This window comes from Triticum aestivum, chromosome 4D (genome assembly GCF_018294505.1).
Source record: "Triticum aestivum cultivar Chinese Spring chromosome 4D, IWGSC CS RefSeq v2.1, whole genome shotgun sequence".
NCBI lineage: Eukaryota > Viridiplantae > Streptophyta > Magnoliopsida > Poales > Poaceae > Triticum > Triticum aestivum.
Genome location: NC_057805.1, coordinates 485,722,767 through 485,743,952, shown reverse-complemented (window position 1 = coordinate 485,743,952; position 21,186 = coordinate 485,722,767). Strand labels below are relative to the sequence as shown.

General features: G+C 39.9%; 1 protein-coding gene across 1 annotated transcript; it reads right to left on the bottom strand.

The window, feature by feature from the left end:
* Positions 1 to 11,117: 11,117 nt before the first annotated feature.
* LOC123100488 (protein ZINC INDUCED FACILITATOR-LIKE 1) lies at positions 11,118 to 20,881 on the bottom strand. Its single transcript, XM_044522416.1, has 17 exons — positions 20,651 to 20,881; positions 20,403 to 20,443; positions 15,947 to 16,007; positions 15,667 to 15,769; positions 15,483 to 15,585; positions 15,321 to 15,374; positions 15,048 to 15,110; positions 14,906 to 14,955; positions 14,750 to 14,825; positions 13,951 to 14,130; positions 13,791 to 13,878; positions 12,870 to 12,955; positions 12,679 to 12,786; positions 12,180 to 12,224; positions 12,010 to 12,098; positions 11,599 to 11,642; positions 11,118 to 11,450 (listed from the first exon to the last, which is right to left on the bottom strand). The coding sequence occupies exons 1-17, from the start codon at positions 20,832 to 20,834 to the stop codon at positions 11,347 to 11,349; spliced, it is 1,479 nt and encodes a 492-aa protein (XP_044378351.1). The 5' UTR covers positions 20,835 to 20,881; the 3' UTR covers positions 11,118 to 11,346.
* Between the last annotated feature and the right edge of the window lie 305 nt (positions 20,882 to 21,186).

Sequence of the window (21,186 nt, the reverse complement as noted above, 5' to 3'; positions counted from 1 at the left end):
GTACTAACCCGAAGGTTGTCAATGGATAACGAATAGAGAATTATATCTCAGGTACGCCCATTAATGTTGAAAGTAATATTATCCAAACTTTGACATAGGAAGAACACATAAAAGAGTCCTTCCGAAACACTCAAGAATCGTGAAAATAAGGAGGTACGTGATATGGTAAGTAAACGGACTCCAAAAAATCCGCAAAAATATTTTTTATCAGTTTTGGAATATTTAAGAATTTTGGAAATAAAGAAACTTCCAGGAAGCGTCCCCTGGTGGGCACAAGACACCAGGGCGCGCCAGTTGTGCCCACCTGGGACACCTTCCGTACTCCGTTTTTCTTCTGTATGCTTGTCCCCCAAGATAAAAAAAATCTATATATACTTCCCGAACCTGTTGACCATCGTCTGGCGAAGAAATCCTCTGTTCTCCTTTCTTGCTATTTCCAGTTAGATTTATCAAGCCAGGCATCATGTCTTCCTGCTCCTCCAACAACATGGAAGAAGATGCTTGGCTGATGAAGATCAAGACGAAGAGGGAGGAGCCTACGGACGTTGTCAAGGGAGACAAGGGCTAGGAAGCTACCGTGGATCCGTCCCCGGTGGCTGCACAAGCACTGTTGGCCGAGGAGGAGGAGGAAGATATCCTTAAGCCCTACCTTACTCAGCTTGCTCCTGCTGAGATTGAAAGCTTTTCACGTCATTGAAATAGTTCACATACAAAATAAGTATCTCACTCACGAAAATATTTTGCATCAAGAGCATATCATCTATCTTCGGAGCATCATCCGTCGGTTGGAGAATCTCTTGATCCTTAAGGATAGGATCGCTTCATCACCACCACCATCTTCTTCACCACTAAAAGAGAATTGAGTAACGGGCATGGGCACTCCCCTTGGCTTCGCCAAGCTTGGGGGAGGTGCCCCGGTATCGTATCATCCCACTATCCTTTTGCTTTTACTTATCTTAGTTCGATCTTTTTGCTTTAGATGAATAAAAGTTTAGTTCGATCCCTTAATCGTGTGGAAGTTATATAATAAAGTTTAGTTTGAGTTTTCTGTACTTTCATGTTGCAAATAAAGAAAAGAAATAAGAAAGAAAGGAAATAAATAAAAGAAAGGAAATAAATCAATAAGATCATATACTAATCCTATGGTAGGTGATGGCACCACATAAGGAAAAGTATAAGTAGGAAATTTTATTAGAGATTGACAAACATAGCATTAGTCAAGGATGCAACTCATGAAAGAATTAATAAGGGAAGAGAAGATTCACATATAAATATACTATCCTAGAAATCTTTTGTGATTGTGAGCCCTCATCAAAATATTATATGCCAAAATTGTTGACGTTGGACAAGGAAGACAACTTAATGGTTTATGTTTGTTTATATTCACATAGAAGTCATATTGTCATAGATCCTTCAACATGTGGTGCTTGCCCCTATCTTTGCTAGCTAAAAATTCCGCGCTAAGTAGAGATACTACTTGTGCATCCAAAAACCCTTGAACCCAAATCTTATTTTCAAGTGTCCACCATACCTACCTAGGGATTGAGCAAGATCCCTCAAGTAAGTTGTCATCGGTGCAAAAAGGCAATAAAAATTGCTTCTAAAAATATGAGATCATTTAGTGTAAGAGAAAATTCAGCGTTGAAAGAACTTCGATGACAAAGTTCTTAAAAGCGACAGACTGCATAATAAAGATTGTCATCTTAAGGGGCAATACAACGTGATGTTCTTTTGCACTAAGGGATTGAGCATAAAAACAAATAAGCGCATGGCGACCGCTGCTTCCGTCTGCGAAGGGCCTATCTTTTACTTTTTATGTATTTACTTCTATGCAAAGATTCAAAGTTTTTCTTCTATTCCCTTTTATTTTTCTCCTTTGGCAAGCATCATGTGGTGAGGAAAGATCTAGGCACATATGTCCAGTTGAATATAGATAGCATAAGTTATTATTGTTGACATCACCCATGAGGTGAGTACGTTGGGAGGCGAAACTATAAGCCCATGTCTTTCTATGTGTCTGGTTGAAACGTTTTGCTCATGTGTACACGGTGAGTGTTAGCAATCATAGAAGACTATATGATGGTTGAGTATGTGGACTTGCCTAAAGGCTCCGACACATGACCCTTCCTGAAAAGATGATGAATTGTAGTTGCAAAGTTGACTGAGAACATAGTTTGTTGGTTTCTAATAGAGTTTTTGCTTTGTACTTCGATTGTGTGATGAACTTTTACTTATTCATAAGAAGTATATCATAAAAGTTCTATTATAAAATTCCTATGTTTAAATTTGTTGCTGTTATAATAATCAACATGATGCTTCTATGTCCGTTTTTTTTATCGACACCTCTCTCTCAAAGCATGTGGACATGTTATTCGATTTCGGTCACAAGCGAGGTCTAAGATTGCGGGAGTTGATACGTCCATTTTGCATCATGTTTTCTTACTGTTATTTATAATGTTTTTATCCATAATAATGCTTTTTGGAGTAATTCTAATACCTTTTCTCTCATAATTTGCAAGGTATACACCAAGAGGGAGAATTCCGGTAGCTGGAAATCTGGACCTGGAAAAGCTATGTCAGACCACCTATTCTGCACAACTCCAAACAAGCTGAAAATTCATGGAGATTTTTATGGAATATTTAAGAATTATTGGAGTAAATAACTACAAAAGGGGGCCCACCAGGTGGGCACACGCCCTGGTGGGTTGTGCTCACCCAGGCCCACCTCAAGTACCCATCTTCTGGTATATAAGTCATTTTGACCTAGAAAAAATAAGGGGAGGAATTTCGGGACGGAGCGCCGCCGTCTCGAGTCAGAACTTGGGCAGGAGCACTTTTTCCCTCCGGCAGAGCAATTCCGCCGGGGGAACTTCCCTCCCGGAGGGGGAAATCATCGTCATCATCATCACCAACAACTCTCCCATCTTGGGGAGGGCAATCTCCATCAACATCTTCAACAGTACCATCTCATCTCAAACCCTAGTTCATCTCTTGTGTTCAATCTTGTTACCGGAACTATAGATTAGTGCTTGTGGGTGACTAGTAGTGTTGATTACATCTTGTAGTTGATTACTTGGTTTATTTGGTGGAAGATTATATGTTCAGATCCATTATGCTATTTAATACCCCTCTGATCTTGAGCATGATTATCATTTGTGAGTATTTACTTTTTTTCTTGAGGTCACGGGAGAAATCATGTTGCAAGTAATCATGTGAACTTGATATGTGCTCGATATTTTGATAGTATGTATGTTGTGATTCCCTTAGTGGTGTCATGTGAACGGGGACTACATGACACTTCACCATATTTGGGCCTAAGGGAATGAATTGTGGAGTAGCAATTAGATGATGGGTTGCGAGAGTGACAGAAGCTTAAACCCCGGTTTATGCGCTATTCCGTAAGGGACCGATTGGATCCAAAAGTTTAATGCTATGGTTAGAATTTATTCTTAATACTATTCCCGTAGTTGCGGATGCTTGCGGGAGGGTTAATCATAAGTAGGAGGTTTGTTCAAGTAAGAACAGAACCTAAGCACCGGTCCACCCACATATCAGATTATCAAAATAGCGAACACAAATCAAACCAACATGATGAAAGTGACTAGATGAAATTCCCATGTACCCTCAAGAATGCTTTGCTTATCATAAGAGACCGTTTTGGCCTGTCCTTTGGCTCAAAAGGATTGGGCTACCTTGCTGCACTTTTTTACTACTATCGTTACTTGCTCGTTACAAATTATCTTGCTATCAAGCTACTCCGCTACTTACAATTTCAGAACTTGCAGACATTACCTTACTGAAAACTACATGTCATTTCCTTCTGCTCCTCGTTGGGTTCAACACTCTTACTTATCGAAAAGAGCTACAACGGATCCCCTATACCTGTGGGTCATCAGCATCCCCAAGCTTAGTTGCTTGCTTCTTTTTGGATAATAGCTTGGGATGCCATGGGCATCCCCAAGCTTAGTTGCTTGCTTCTTTTTGGATAATAGCTTGGGATGCCATGGGCATCCCCAAGCTTAGGCTCTTCTTACTCCGTATTCCTTCATCCATTGTAATATCACCCAAAACTTGAAAACTTCAATCACACAAAACACAACAAAACCTTCATGAGATCCGTTAGTATAAGAAAACAAATCACTACTATAAGTACTGTTGCAAACCCATTCATATTTTATTTTTGCATTATATCTACTGTATTCCAACTTTTATATGGCAAAAACTCTTCAAAGAAAACCATAGAATCATCAAACCAAGCACACAACACAAGGAAAACAGAATCTGTCAAAAACAGAACAGTCTGTAGCAATCTGGATATTTCGAATACTTCTGTAACTCCAAAAATTCTGAAAAATTAGGACCACGTGAGAAATTTGTATATTAATCTTCTGCAAAAAGAATTTGTATTTTATCACGCTTTTGTTAAAAACGAGAATTATTTTCGTGAGAGCGAAATTTTCTGTTTTTCAGCAAGATCAAATTAACTATCACCCAACATGATCCTAAAGGCTTTGGTTAGCACAAACACTAATTAAAACACAAAAAACACAATCATAAAAGTAGCATAATTTTGCAAACACTCAAGGACAGAAAGCAAAAGACAAAAATAAATTTTATTCATTGGGTTGCCTCCCAACAAGCACTATCGTTTTATGCCCCTAGCTAGGCATAAAGCAAGGATCTAAGTATTGTCATCTTTAGTTTCCAACTCTTCAATCAAACACTTGGAATTCTTCAAGGATTTAGCATACAAATTTTCAATGACAATACTCCTAGGAACAAGTTTAAGGAATTCATTCTTGCAAAAAGGATCTCTTATAACTTCAACAAAATCCGGGTGAATACTAATCATCTTAAGATCTTCTTTACTGTTATTGCTAGAAGTTGCACCCTTGTTCTTAGTAACTTGAGTAGTCTTGCCGATCTTTATGGGAGTTTTTTCAATAGTTTTAGCGGAGGAAAAATCCGTGCTTAGATTACTAAAGATTTCTTCCAGTTTATCAATCTGAGACGGGCTTTCTTCAATTCTTTCATGAATTACGGTCCCCTTTCTTTTAACAACTTAAAAACTTCTCCCGCTTTTGACCCAATTTTAGTAGCAAAATTATGCATCTTTTTATCCATGTTTTCAATATGTTCTTCGGTGAGCATTTTCTTTTCAATAGCATCTAGTCTTTCCATAACATGCTCAAGAATCAAGGTTGTTTCATTCACCATAAGCGGCGGTGAACCCACTAAATTTCCCATAGCATTAAAAGCATCAAGAGAGGGACACATCAAGAAATTTCCACCGGTAATCATATCAAGGACGAATCTATACCAAGTGATGATGCCCACCTAAAAACAGCAAAGAAGAACAACTGTAGATTACTTGCGGGTAGATCTATTATGAGCATTGCAAATCCTATACCAAGCATCTTAATTCTCCCCTCCCCTTTGTTTAAAGTTAAGAACCTCGTTCTCAGGGGTGTACGCAATAGCGTAAGAACTATCCATATTGAAAAAAGTGGCAAACAAGATTGCACACAAAAACAGATCTGACAAGAAAACAACGAATGAAAAAGAGGGCGAATAAAACGGCAAATTTTTGTGAAGTGGGGAGAGGAAAACGAGAGGCAAATGGAAAATAATGTAAATGGCAAGGCGATGAGATTTGTGATTAGGAACCTGTTAGATGTTGATGATGTCTGCCGGCAACGGCACCAGAAATTCCTTTTGATGTTTGCTTGAACTACGTCGGTATTTCCCCAAAGAGGAAGGGATGATGCAGCACATCAATGGTAGGTATTTCCCTCAATGATGAGACCAATGTTATCGAACCAGTAGGAGAACCACGCAACACTATATGAACGGCACCTGCACACAAATAACAAATACTTACAACCCGACGTATTGAAGGGGTTGTCAATCCCTTTTGGGCAACGGCACCAGAAATTGGCAAGTAGACGGGGTAAAAATAGGATAGATTGGATAAATAGATCTCGAACAAAAGCAAATTAAAATAAAGTGTAGCAAGGTATTTTTGTATTTTTGGTTTAATAGATCTGAACATAAAAGCAAATAAAAAAGATCGCAAAGGCAAATATAATAAAGAAGATACCCGGGGGCCGTAGATTTCACTAGTGGCTTCTCTCGAGAAAAACAGCAAATGGTGGGTAGACGAAATGTTGGGCAATTGATAGAACTTCAAATAATCATGACGATATCCAGGCAATGATCATTATATAGGCATCACCTCCAAGATTGGTAGACCGGCTCCTGCGTGCATCTACTACTATTACTCCACACATCGACCGCTATCCAGCATGCATCTAGTGTATTAAGTTCATGGAGAAACGGAGTAATGCAATAAGAACGATGACATGATGTAGACAATATCTATTTATGTAGAAATAGACCCCATCTTGTTATCCTTAATAGCAACGATACATACGTGTCGGTTCCCCTTTTGTCAGTGGGATCAAGCACCGTAAGATCAAATCCATCACAAAGCACCTCTTCCCATTGCAAGATAAATAGATCAAGTTGGCCAAACAAAACTCAAATATCATAGAAGAAATATGAGGCTATAAGCAATTATGCATATAAGAGATCAAAGAGGACTCAAATAACTTTCATGGATAAAAAGATAGATCTGGTCATAAACTCAAAGTTCATCAAATCCCAACAAACACACCGCAAAAAGAATTACATCATATGGATCTCCAAGCGAACATTGTATTGAGAATCAGAAGAGAGAGAGGAAGCCATCTAGCTACTAACTACGGACCCGTAGGTCTACAAAGACTACTCACGCATCATCGAAGAGGCACCAATGGACATGATGAACCCCTCCGTGATGGTGTCTAGATTGGATCTGGTGGTTCAGGAACTTGCGGCGGCTGGAATTGATTTTCGTCGACTCTCCTAGGGTTTCTGGAATATTGGGGTATTTATAGAGCAAAGAGGCAGTGCGGGAGGCCACCGAGGTGGGCACAACCAACCAGGGCGCGCCTGGGCCTCCAGGCGCGCCCTAGTGTCTTGTGCTCACCTCGGGCTCCCTCTTCGATACTTCTTTGGCCCACTGGATGTCTTCTGGTCCAAAAAAATTCAAAAAAAGTTTCGCTACGTTTGGACTCCGTTTGGTATTGATTACTTGTGATGTAAAAAATATGCAGAAAACAGCAACTGGCACTTGGCACTATGTCAATAGGTTAGTACTAAAAAATGATATAAAATGACTATAAAAAGATTGTAAAACATCCAAGAATGATAATATAATAGCATGGAACAATCAAAAAATATAGATACGTTGGAGACGTATCATCATCCATCGTTTTTGACCGTTTGATCTGCATCCGATGGATAGAGGCAACCCCACTTCACATTTACAAAGAAACCCTCATTCTCTTTATTCATGTCCATCCAGTCCCACCTTATCCACTTAGCCAAGCAATGGATCCCTTTGGAAAAAAATAGAACCGAACTAGCAGCGGCCGTTGCAGCTCTCCACGGCGTCGTCCGCTCCGAACTCCTCTCTGTTGCAGCAAACTCACCGCCCACTGCCACACCCACGCCGACACCCACCCCCTCCCCCCCTCCCCCCCTCCTCCCAACCCCGTCTCCTAGGACGCCGAATTGGCAAGTATGCCGCTAGCACCGTCCGTACGCCGAGTCTGCAATGCCTCTCCTGCCTACTCCTCCGATGCTGCAGCAGACCCGCTGCCTAGCATCTCTCCCTCCTCACCTCCACACCCATCAAGAGCTTTTGACAATAATTCGGGGTCCAAATCTGGGCTTGCAATGCTTCAACTCTTGGGGTTCTCATTGTTTTAGATTTTTCTTCTTGAGCACTTGGCGAAGCTTAACCTTCCAGAACACCATCGATGCGTCCACGAACTTCTCCTTCAGGATGTGCTTCAAGGATGTCCGGGGGTGCTCCATGCAGCCCCTGAACCCCAAATGAATTGGATGTTCATGAAATCAGTGTGGTCTAATCGCCAAAACATTGCTACTAGGTATTTCATCTGGTGTGCTTTTGGTGATTTTTGGAGCGGACAACGAGGTGCAAGTCTAATTCAGAATCACATTCTCAGTTTCTTCCACACTTCTCTACATATGTAGTACTGCACAGTCATTCTCTCATTGCATAGAGTGCAGGTAGCCAAGTAGTGATTGTAAAACATCATTGTTACATATCTATGTAGTTTGTTTATTTTGGCCAAGGCAATCATAAGTTTTTGAGCATATTCTTCATAGAGCCATGCCCATGGTTTTAATGGCGGATGTTACAAGCTACAGATTTAAGTTCACTTCCAATAGAAAATGTGCAATCATGTTTATCTGCTCAACTTATGTCCGATCATGCATGAATCTATGTTGATAATTAACCTATGATGTCTGCTTTCAATTACCAGTTGAACATATTGGGTTACATTTGCTCCTTTTAAGCAAGCAGGAAATATAAAAGAGATCATACTAAAAATTCTTGCTTCATCTTGCTATTATATATCTTTGAAAATACTATTATGCTTGTTGTTCTTCCATGAACAGCTATATTTTTTTATTGATCCTTTGGTAACACAATAGCTTGCCTTAATTCATTGCTTGGCACCCTCACACTAGATTACATGCAGGGAACTGTTGGGCACCATGGGACTTCCAGCATAGATGGAATGAGACATTCATGTCCATGTCTTTCCAAATGGCGACATAAATACGCCAGAATGTGCTTACCTTAAATAGCTGTGCAACACGTTGTTATTTTAAGAGTCTCCTCTTTCATACTATGTTGCGCTTTTGTTCACCTATTCTATTGATCCCTTCTACTAGACTTGGGGAATCTGCATCCTTTAGCTACACATCACCACTATGAAACTACCCATCTACACCCTATGTTGGAGATATGCCCTAGAGGCAACCATGTATGATGATATTTCTCATGCGTTTATGAATAAAGATAGTCCTTGGACATTATCAATGATGTATATCAGCAAGTACGTGACTTGTTTGTGGGACTATGCATTGTATGATGACTGTCCTAATAGGTCCCTAGTCGAAAGGGTTGTGTGGACGCACAGCCGACTAGACTAGCATATGACACGGGTGGATGGATTGGTCTCACTGGCCATGGAGCATTGGATGCTAGCCGGATAATATGGAATCAGAAGGATCTAGTCGGATTCAACGTAGTCGGATCCGAGTCGAGATAAGGTCCAAGTCGGACAGACCCAACTATGAGAAGTAGTGATAGGTCATGTGTGAGTCTCTAGTACAACATACGTTCTATGTCCTAAGACTTGAGTTGGTGCATGTACCCGGGATGGTGACAGACCTGCTTTGGGCCGACCAAATGCTATTCCGTGACTTGGTAGTTACAAAGGTAGGTTTCGGGCTTGTCCAGACCCATGCTGCGAGACATGGTCGAGCAAGATGGGATTTGCCCCTCCGACCAGGAGAGATATACTCTGGACCCCTCGTGTGATCCAACCAAGATAAGCATGGCCATGCACAAGTATGAGATAATCCGGATTATGGTCGACATCACTGGAATGAGAAAGAGGTCCTGCTAGCACAAGGATGACAAACTCGCCTTGAGCCCCACAACATATATCGTGTGACAAATGAAACATAAGTGTGACATGTTGTACAGGTTCGCCAACCGGCTTCATTGTCCACCTGGTGGTTGGCACACCTTGCTAGAGGCCGCTACCAGCTGAGCTTGTCAGAGGTGATCCGACCTACGATCAAAACGACTTGAACCTAAGGGGTCGCGCGCTTAAGGGAAGGAACCTACGAGGTCGGATTCAAGGACACTAGTCGGATGTGATCCGAGCTAGACTTCGGTCGTAACTGAGTAGACTTGTGGGCTTTAGGGTCTGTGCGGGGCCCAAGTGTTGAGCCCGCGATGGATGCCTATATATAGTGGAGGTGCGGCACACTCATTTGGTTGATCGCTTCAGCGCCGTCACTAGGGCTTTGTCTGTGTTGCAACTAGCCACCTCCACTCGCCACCTATTGTGTGATCAAACCTAGCAGTCCGCCGCACGGCGTTTCTCCTGCACGCGTGGATACCATTACAGGCGTGCACTTGTGCCTCTCCGGCGAACGTGTTCGCGGAATCCGATCGGCTACGTGGGAGATAAACGAGGAAGAGACGACTCCGGAGATGCGCTGCTCCAACTCTTCTTCCACTGCACGACACTGGGTGTCTAGTGGTAACGATCAGTGATCCATCTTTGTTAGCATGTTCCTGGATGTTTTGCGGATAGGAAATTTTAATTTGCAATCGACGCACCCTACCATAGATCCCAACACCGTATTATTTTCAACCAAAGTTGTAAGTTAATTATTGGTTTTACTATGAACTAAAGAGGAGGTGGTTTCGATAATTATTCCAGAGAAAGTATTATCAGTCTAGACAGCTAGATATTAGCATATGCCACAGATTTAGACATGTAAATAGTTAATTAACTAATCACGCACCAAATGTCATATGCATATGGGTATCGTACGTTTATCCAATATATACGGAACAATATATTTTAGCAAGTGAGAACAAGACACAAAAAGTAACTTACATCGCTACAAATGCATATGGTACACAAAATCGATGACTGTGGCGAACATATTGAAAAGGTATTTAGATGTTTATTGGTGAAATTGAGATTGTATATCACATGTATATTATGTTGCATTTGTTCTATTTATTTCTTGAAGACAGAAGAACAAAACTACTAAAAACATTCTATTAATAAAAATCTGAAAAAGGAGACACATTTTTTAATTAAGCATCCAATAAAAATGTGGATCTCCTTTTGATGTTATACAGACAAAGCTATATATATATATATATATATATATATATATATATATATATATATATATATATATATATATATATTGGAATAATAAAATCAATTTTCCAATTCACAATAGGAGGACACAAGAAGAGTCAAGTAATGCCAATTATTTCAATGAAAAATACAAGGTGTGATGAGTCAAGTAATGAAATTCTAGCCCGCACATCGGGCGGGCCACTGTGTTAGTAAAAGAAGATAAGTATGTAGCATTTCAGTTTCACGTATTTACTTAGGACGGACAGTGTGAGTAATTTATGTTTAGTGGGAGAAAATAAAATAATGGTTGCATGAGGACAAATAAAATAGTCCTCTCCATCGGAAAAATTTACACACTATCTCATAGTTCAAGTATTACATTAAGGATCGATAGTGATGTATTCCTTATATTTAATATTGTACATGGATTAAGGATTGTATAGGACTTGTGCACACTTTTTTGCAAACTAAAACATTGTTCTAACTTTTCACATCATCCATTCTTCCACTCTTTTGGGGGTACCAGCAGCTACTTGAAATCATACTGTTTTGGAATTGCCAGGAATGGCTTGAAGGTTAGCACAAGCCCAATTACTTCGACTATATTCAAAATCAGAAATATCATTTGATCCCCTGCATAATTAAAATAAATCATACTTAGTTTTGCTATTGCGCATAGCCATACTGATTAATTGCACGTGTACTGCATCGGGCAAGTTTTTTTTTAACAAATAGCGGATGTTGCTGAAATAAAAATCTAACTAATAAATTAATAACATACCTGGAAAGAAAGCAGCATGTTGGCGCTTTTGGGCCCATGAGAACCTACATTTGAAATTTCCAAAATGTTATGTTATAGATGATATATATGCATACATTACGTGCATATGAACCTAATACCAAGTAATGGTATAAAAGAAGGTGCTGGTAGGCGTATTAGTGACCATATTTTTATAATTTAGCTTTGGGCTTTGTTTATTTTTACCAGAAATAGCTCTAGACTTTATCATTCTTAGTATTAATTGCGCACGTGTTAATATATTTTAGAGTGGACTACTGTGTTCGGTCTTATCAAGGAACTAGTTCTTTGATAAGCTTCTGACTAAGTGGGTTTCACATGCTATATGTTTTTTACATGTTACCACATTGATTATGTTCAAAAGATATTTGGACGGTTCACAACGATACTCACAGAACACCTGCTCCTGCTGGAGCAATGGCCTTGAAGAGGGACATTGCAGTCGTAGATATTCCATTTGCGGCACCTCTTTGATTTTGTGGCTGCCGTTGCAGTATACTGAGTTAGCTATCTTCGGAGCCAATTGAGAATACAAATGTCACACAAGTTGACTTGATACTTACCACAGCACTGTTTTGCAAAATACAAGTGCCCGTTAAGATAGTCGTCTGATCAAAAATTTCAAAGTTGTAATGTTAGAAACAATGTTATTGTTGTATAAAAATGCGAGAAAATAACTTCTATGTTGGTATTTGTTTTATTAGGCCAATTATATATATATATCCTGGACCATAATCTAAACCTTATGGAATTTCTCAATCTGTATAATCCCACTGCTCAAAATCAATACTCCCTCCATTCCATAATGTAGTGCGTAAAATTTTTTTGTTAAGTCAAACTTTGACCAAGTTTATAGAGAAAACTATTTATATCTACAATAACGAATATATAAAATATGAAACTACATCTTATCCACAAATTTGGTAAAAGTTTGTGAGGCCTGACTTTTCAAAAAAATCTATATGCATTACATTATGGAACGGAGGGAGTACAACATGTATGGTGTTATGTTTGAAAGAAATAAAGTCATGTTTGAGATGAGATGGAATTGTTGGCACTTACAGCAAAAGCACCCTTCATAACGGCAGCACAATAAATAGCTAGTCCGAGTTTGGTCCCTGATAGGTGTGTCATGAATGGGTAAGTAGCAAGAAGTGGTATTGATAGAACCTGTAATGTGCATGTGGAATTGTTAGAATAAAAGGATACGTATAATAAATGTGAGATCCATAGGAAATAGCTGAACTACTCACAGCTGCAATACGGGATGAAATGATAGACCCAAGATATTTGTGGACATGTCTATACACAAATATTTGATACAAAAGAAGTCCAGCACCTGACATCAAATGTGATATTAATATTCAATGTTTGTATAATCATAATACACCACAAGAATTTAACCAGTACAACAATAAGACAGGATGGTCCAAAATGTGTAGCGTGTAGTAGTAGAACTAGTTTACATTAGAAGGAAGTCTGCATTTTGGACCCTTAACTTTGCCCCAAGTGCATTTTGGTCCTGCAACTTTTAAACAGTCGAAAACAAATCCTGAAGTTACAAAATACTAGTTCACTTATGAAACCTTGTCTGGTTTCCGAGTGGTTCTAGTTACCAAAACGGATCTTATGCACATTTTTTTCCTACATGCCATATATGGCTCTGTCGCATTCAAGTTCTAAAATAAGAAAATTAAATTAAAAAGAAAATGGGCTTGGGCCTATATTTCCTACCAACAATTTTTCTTCTCTCTTCTCCCCTCTATGTCATCCTTTCACCCTCACCTCATACTATTATCGAACTTGCTTGTCGTCTCTATGTGGCAGCCACTTCAGTATAACCGGCTTACATGGACACCGCATCAGCGAAAACCACATTGAAGTCAATGTAGGTCCAAAAGTGAATTGTTCTATGAACTTAGGTCTCCCTTTGGATTGTTTGAAAGTTTTAGGGTCAAAAGTAATCTTTTTTTCTTTTCCATTGATTATAATATCTAGTTTCAAAGTGATACATGGCAGAATGTTCCATAATTATGAACATCCTCGAGGCAATCGTAATATTTTGGTGCACATTTAACAGTAGTTGTAGTTGAACTCAACTGCATAAATTAAATAGTTAATATGTAAGAGATGTTGAATAAGATAAAGTACACTGGTAGAGTTATAACTTATACCTGAAGCCGCAAGAACTTGGCCGACATCTTTAGATGAAAAGCTTAGTCCGCCATACTTCTTGTCACTAACCGCCCACAAGGAAAATATCTGATACAAAACATGTGTTACTTATTTATTCATTAGTTTTTATGTTTTAAGGGGAATGTGAATACTAGTTACCTCACTGTATGCCGTATCATGAAGGGTGAAAACACAATATGCAATTATAGAAGACATCAATGGCCAGTTCTTGTATAGACTCTTCTTCTCTGAATGCGGAACTTCTCTATGGGGAGCAACTTCTGAATCACAATACATTTCTACTTCCCTTTCTAAGTTTTTATGCATATGAAGTGTCTCCTGGTAGCAAATATTGGGAACATGATATATTTTCAGTCACATATAAATGCTATACCCTCATTAAGTAAATAGATCTGGATAACCATGCAATAATTTATCAGAGACCAGTTGCAAATGGACTAGAGGAATTCAACATTGACACATAGTTTGCCCTTTGACTTGTCTTCATTTTATTTTATCCTCTTTCTCTACAAAAATAAAACGAAATGCATGCCTAGTGGGAAAACCTGTGTGTGTGTGTGAATTGTTTTTGTGCCCCTCATGATGTCAGACCCCGATTAGACCATCTAACACTTCAGCAGTTCTCAGTTTTTCAGTATGATCAGAAGTACAAATGCTGCCTTTTCAATTACAGGCGACTGCATGGGATTAAGAAATACATGTGGCCTATCTGTTGTTGGCTCAGATCTGGATAGTAATGTAAGTAGTGATATATTTTCAGGCTTAAAATGTGTCAAACCTTATAACTAAGACATGAATGGACCTTCTAAGAGTTGGAAACTATACACGGATGTCTCCAAATTGAAAAATAAGAGAAATTATTGTAGATTACACTGGCAAAGTTATTATTAGAACAAGGAAAATCATAGGGCGTAGTATTAGTGGGGATGTGACATACCGGTAGCCATATGCAGCTGATTAGAACAGCAAAGGCGATCAATGAAATAAAAAGGCATGGCAGCAAATACGGAAACCTGAAAAAATACCTGTAGTGTTAGTTCCGTGAAGTTGACACATTATCACTAAATAAATCTTATTTACACAACATGTATACCTTCCAAAAACTGACTTCTCGGAAAATAGGTTTGGATATTGCTTTGCAGGCTGACAGGCAAATGAGAATATAAACGTGTTAGAATAGCATATAAATATATTTAGTACTTTTTGGTAATGGGCAATTCTAAACAATTAGGTACCTGCGCTAAGTAGCCTCCAATGGCTGGACCGACAACAAGACCTATGCCCCAACCTGTGCTTACCTATAGCCAATGAATAAAGTCAACTAGAGCAACTGTAACTAAAGTATTGGTAAATAGCCCTGTCAAAAATACTACTCCCTCATATTCAAAATAAGTGTCGCAGTTTTGACATGAGGTTGGTTCAAAACTGCGGTACTTATTATGAATCGGAGGTAGTAGTAAATAGCAATGATGATGCATGTAAAACAGTAGGGTTCTATGTTCATTTACAACTGATAATCCTAGAGCATGATGTTCTGGTCGACAAACTTCAACTGAATAAGCCTGCAAAAGTCAACAATTAGTCATCATGCATGCACACATAAATATTTTCTATGGGTGATTTTGGTTCTTCTATGACATAATTGATGCTGATTGGGCAAACTCGGATACCTTTATTGGGGCAAGCATGCCATTTAGAGAGCCAAGGAGCATTCTTGTGGCAATCGCCATCCAATACTTTTCACTCAGTCCAAATAGAGTGTTAAAGATGACCCTGAAGGAGAATTACCAAGCTTATAAAGCAGCCATGTAGAAGCTACTGAGCATATTTATTACAGCAGAAAAGTTTGCTTACACTGAGAACATGGAGAATGCAATGATAGGTTTTCTCCCAATACGATCTGCCACCACACCCCAAAACAGCGAGGCAAAACATCTGCCGATCATGTATGATGCACCTATACGACATGGACATCGATCAGCATACCATTTTTTCAGAAAGGAGGTTAGAACGTACTCTGCATCATTGTGATGCACATAGACATCAACATATATGTGTATATTTGAAAGAAGAGCCATAGGAAAATGTTGGAACTTTTTACATGTCGTCAATTCAATGAGTTTTACTTTCTTACCAAGAAGACCGGCATACACACCAATGTCTTCTTCGTTCTTTGCCACATGCATATCTTGTATCTATTGTCAAGAAAGGTCAAACTTAGTTTGCATACACATAAACAAAAATGAGTGACGATTTATTGGTGTTTGCCCAGACTTTTTTCACTGAGAGCTAAAGAAAACCCATCCTTTGTGTTTTTTTAATGTTTATGATGTTCCCATGGAGTTTTTATGTTCGACAATAGTATTACCGATAAGCCATGCATCGAATAGATAATGAGAATTAGTGTTAATGAGTAGGTTCCATGTTTCAGAGTGAGACCTATGAGAGTGAATTGGTCATTGCCGCGGTGACTAATAATGGTTACAACTATGGTGGCAAGAGTGCGAAATGTTGATGCCAAGATATATCTGCATATGTGAGATATATCGATTGCCATCTGCTAAATTCTGTATGAAGAAATATATTAGAAGCAGTCAAGTTCAGCAAACTGAGATCGCAATTTAGTTAGGAGTCCCGCTTCGGTACAACCCCCCTCGCAATATGTATAAAGGATAGTATGGACTTTTCACAATCTATATCTACTTTTGTAGAAACGTATACCCAAAGCAGCTTACTTGGGCCGGCCCATTTGGGATGGCATACGATCAAAAATAGCGACGAGCTGGGAATCGAACCCACGATCGAGCAACTCCAATGGGGCGACCCATTTCGTCCGCGGGCGTCCGTTTCGGTCGGCGCGAAAAAGCCGGCCCAACGCGCCGACCCAAACGGACGCGCGTCCGCTTTCATCCGCCTGCCGACCCATTCCTGGCCCATTTTTTAGCCTGATTTGCGTCAGCGCGGACACAAGACGGACGCGCGCGCTCGCCATCTTTCCTCACCAGGCCCGCTGGTCGGTGGCACAGTGGATTCACACCCTCGCCCGCCTGCTACGTCGCCGGCCATTTTTTCAGATTAAAATGGATACATAGATAGTTCTAGCGTACACAGATAAAAGAAAAAGACCACTAGTCGCCGCTTTCAGACTCCGACTCGGTAATGTCCTCCTCCGACGTCTGAAGGTAGGCGTCAGCAAGCTGCTCGTCTTCAAAGTCCCAACCCGACGTTTCTCGTAGCTTCAGTTTTAATTGAGCTGCCTGCTTCCGCGAACGCTTGTCCTCCCGATAGGCAGCTCGCTCCCTCCTCCTCGCGTCCCTCTCCGATCTCAATTGCTTGTAGAACTGGCGCTCGTCGACGATGTCCTGTGGGAAGCCTCCGCGCCACACCACCAAGGCTTCCACGTCCTTCTCTGCGATGGCGACGCGACGCTGCCGCCTCCGGTGGACACGACGATCCTCGTCGGTGAAAAGCCGCGGGAGAGGCGCCAGTTCCTGCGCCCGCTGGCTCGACACGTCGGGAAAATTCATATCCCGATGAGGCCTCAGGAGGCGCCACGCCGTCGCGTCGTGCGCGCGGGCCGCCTCCTCTGCGGTGTCGAAGGTGCCGAGGACGAGACGTTTCTCGCGAAACCAGATCTCGGCGGAGAAGGAGCCGGAGCGGCGCTCGCGGACTCTGCGAAAATCCGAAGCGCCCAGACGGCGGATCGACATGGTGGCGCAGATGCGGCGAGAGTGGGCGGCAGACAGAGTATGGAGGGAGCGCCTTCTTTATAGCGAGCGCCGGCCGCGGCGCGCGCGCGAACCTTTCCCGCGCGCTGGAGCGCCAAAACCAGCGCGCGCTAGGCCGCTTTCCCCCGCGCGCGCGAACCTTTTCAAAGAGGGCGGACGGCGGACGGATGGCCGACCCAAACGGACAAAAGCGGACAAAAACGCCGTCCGTTTGAGTCGGCCCATTGGAGTTGCTCTTAAAACATTACGTGCGTCCAGAACCGCTGCGACAGGATATCTTTCGTGACCAATATAAAGCTAGACACATTAAGTAATGGATGGGCTGGAAATTTTAAAAAGATTTTAGAAACACTTTGTGAACTGGTCTTTTTTCCATAATTTATTTTTATTTATTTATTTTCCTTTTTCCTGTTATGTTTCTTATTTATTTTTCAAAATGCTCACGCTTTCAAAATGTTGTTCAAACTTTGAAAAGGTTTGTTCGAAATTTTGTTCATAAATTAATAAATATTTGCATTTTCGAAAATTGTAAGCTAATTTCAAAAATGTTTGTGTCTTTAAAAAATTGTTCAGAATGTCAAAAATGCGAAAAACTTTCTAAGAGCATGGACAAAAAATTAGATTCCAAAACATTTTTCAGAAATGAGACTAAATAAATGATATAAAAAAAGTGTTCTAAATTTGCCCGAACATTTTTCCAATTTGTGATTTTTTTTTAAATGAGAACATTTTTTAAATTCCGAACAAATTCCAATAGTCGCCCAACAGGACAAATGCCGTCGCTTAGTTGGGAAAGGCCTAAGATTTTCTTTTTTACTTTTCTATTTTTTTTCGTCTTTCTATCTTTTTTTTATTTTCATTTCTCCTTTTTAAACATTATTATTTTTCGAAACCTATTCAAAATATTGAAATGCCAAAATAACAGTTTTAAGTAACTATTTTAAATTATGATTTTAATAATTTTTATTTAAATATTTATTAAATGCTTTAAAAAAGCATTTGTTGTTTTCAATTCTATCATTTTGTATTTGTTAGTTATGTTAGAAACTTAAAATGACAGTTTTAAGTATCTATATAAATTATGATTTAAATACATTTTTCCTTCAAACCTGGCCTGGATGACTACTCGGACACGCTACGTTGAATATGGTGTTTTCTAGACATTCTTGAAATGACCCCAACATTTGCCAGCAGGTGGCATGCCCATAGTAGGCATCCATGCCCCTAATATTTCTTTTCAATGGGCTTGTATGACAAATTAAAGACACCAATCCAAGTTGCTTGGGTTTTCGACAAGATTTGCATTTCTAAAGTTTTCTCTGTCAAAAAGGTCGATAAATGGCTAGATGAGTCGCAACTTGCATATGGTGTCGGAAATAGTTCAAACCCGCCATGGATGCCTACCATGGGCATCTCCACCTAGTGGCAAAAGTTGTGGTAATTTCAAGGATGTCCACGAAAACACCATGTTCAACGGAAGGTGTTCAGGTTGGCCAGAAGGGTATGTCAGAGAGCACGTTGTTTTTCGACATCCTTGAAATGGACCTAATTTTTTTCATTGCCTCGTATGACAAATTCAAGACACCATGACAAGTTGTTTTGGTTTCCGACAATTTTTGTATTTTTTTCTAGAGTTTTCTTGATAAGAAAATGCAGAAAAAAGGCTCGATGTGTTGCAACTTGCATACGGTGTCGGAAATTGTTCAAACCTGGCATGGATGCCTATGAGGGCATGCCCACCTAGTGGAAAAAGTTGGGATCATTTCAAGTCATTCAGACCAGGCATGGATGCCTAACATGGGCATGCCCACTTGCTTCCAAAATTTGGGGGCAGGTTTGATATTTCCAAAGAATACCATGTTCAATGGAGAGTGTTCGAATAAAGTTCAAAATTAGCAAAATGGATTAACAAAAAGAGAAGAAAAACGAAAATAATTGCAACAAAAAAATGCTTAAGCCCTAGAAAATAAGAAATGTTTTCTGAAAATGTTAGTATATTTGAAAAATATTTGTAAATTTGAAAAATTGATTGTGTTTTAGAATAATGCTCACCAATTTATAAAACTGTTTACATTTTTTAAATTTTCAGAAATTTAAAAATTGCTCATGTTTTCAACAAAATGTACACAAATTTTATAAATTATTCATCTTTTCGAAAAAAATGTTTTCTGTTTCAAAAAATGTTGACAAATCTGAAAAACTGTTCATAAAATTTGAAAAATATTCACAAAATCAAAGTATTTTTCATAAAATAGGATCGGAAATTTGAAGAAAATGCGCGTTTCCAAAAGAAGTTCAATATTTGAAGTTTTTTTGTATCTTTAAAAATATTCATGTTTTCAAAAAATATTCCAACAGATGAAAAATACATTATTTTTTTAGCTATAAAATACGCTTTAGATAGAATCTCCGGCCCAGTTGTACAATACCAATTTTGATCTGCTACTGTATTTCTAATTTAAAAAAACACCTACAGTACATCCATTCTGGTGATAAACATGTGCGCTCCTTAAGTATCATGTAATTATTGTGGTTCTGGTGGTTATCAGCTGTTTCACAATCCCTGGAGGTCCTGTGTTCAATGCCTAGCAGGCTCACTATTTTTTTGGATTTTCGATCAGTGCTACCGTACATACTCATAATGGGCTGGCCCAAGATGGACTCAAAACGTGACAGATCTCCGCGTGGTATTTTCTAGAAAGACCATCCTACGCTTTATTATGAAGGGGTATGGACAGATCTTGTCCGTTGATGTGTTCAGGGGGGTTGTACCGAAGAAGAAGTGTTTAGTTAGTCGGGTATGCGAAGAAGATATGGCGGTACCAATTAAACTGATCAAAGTAAGATGTTTAACATACGTACCATGAAGTACAAGAAGGGGAACAGTGCTGATATTGGCAGAGCTGCAATTTTAAAATGAGATATTGTCAATTGCCAGAAACATGACTATGGCTAAAATATATACTATGTACATATCCTGGTGTCTGCATCGTGAGATATATACAACAAACATAAATTAATAGTACTCATTAAACATAAAAGAAGTCGTTCTAAGAGTACTTGGGTAGAGCGACGACACTATCTAGTCTAGATGTAGAGAAGTGACGCACCGGAGGCGAGGGTGGTGACCCCGACGTAGAAGAACTCCTTATAGGGCGTGCCCGTGCTGTTCTCCTTCTTGCGCTCCATGGCGCAGCCGGGGCACCCCTCGTAGTACACCGTCTCCGGCGACGAGGATGGCGCCTTCGCGTCGTCATTGTCGTTCCCGTGCCGGTTCCTGGTCGTGTCGCCCATTGCTAGATGGTGCTAAATAACTAGTTAACTAACTGCACTGACAGACAGTAGCTTCAGAGTACATGACACTATGTTGTGGTGTTTATATAGGTAGGTAAGCTAAGCCAAGCCGTGCAATGCCTGTGCAGTGCACTGCGTCTCTGTCGCCATGGGCAGCAAAAAGTTTGCCGCTTTTTGGTGAGGTGAGATTTGTTCTCAGCGCGCTGCCTGTCGGTCTCAGGCTGACACACGAGGGAAACGATCGATAGATCGATCGAGGCAGGGGTCAAAAAGTGACATTACGAAAATGGAATTCTTGTAATATATATAGCATGCAGTCAGTAGTGCAAGAGAGGCGCAGAGAGAGTAAATT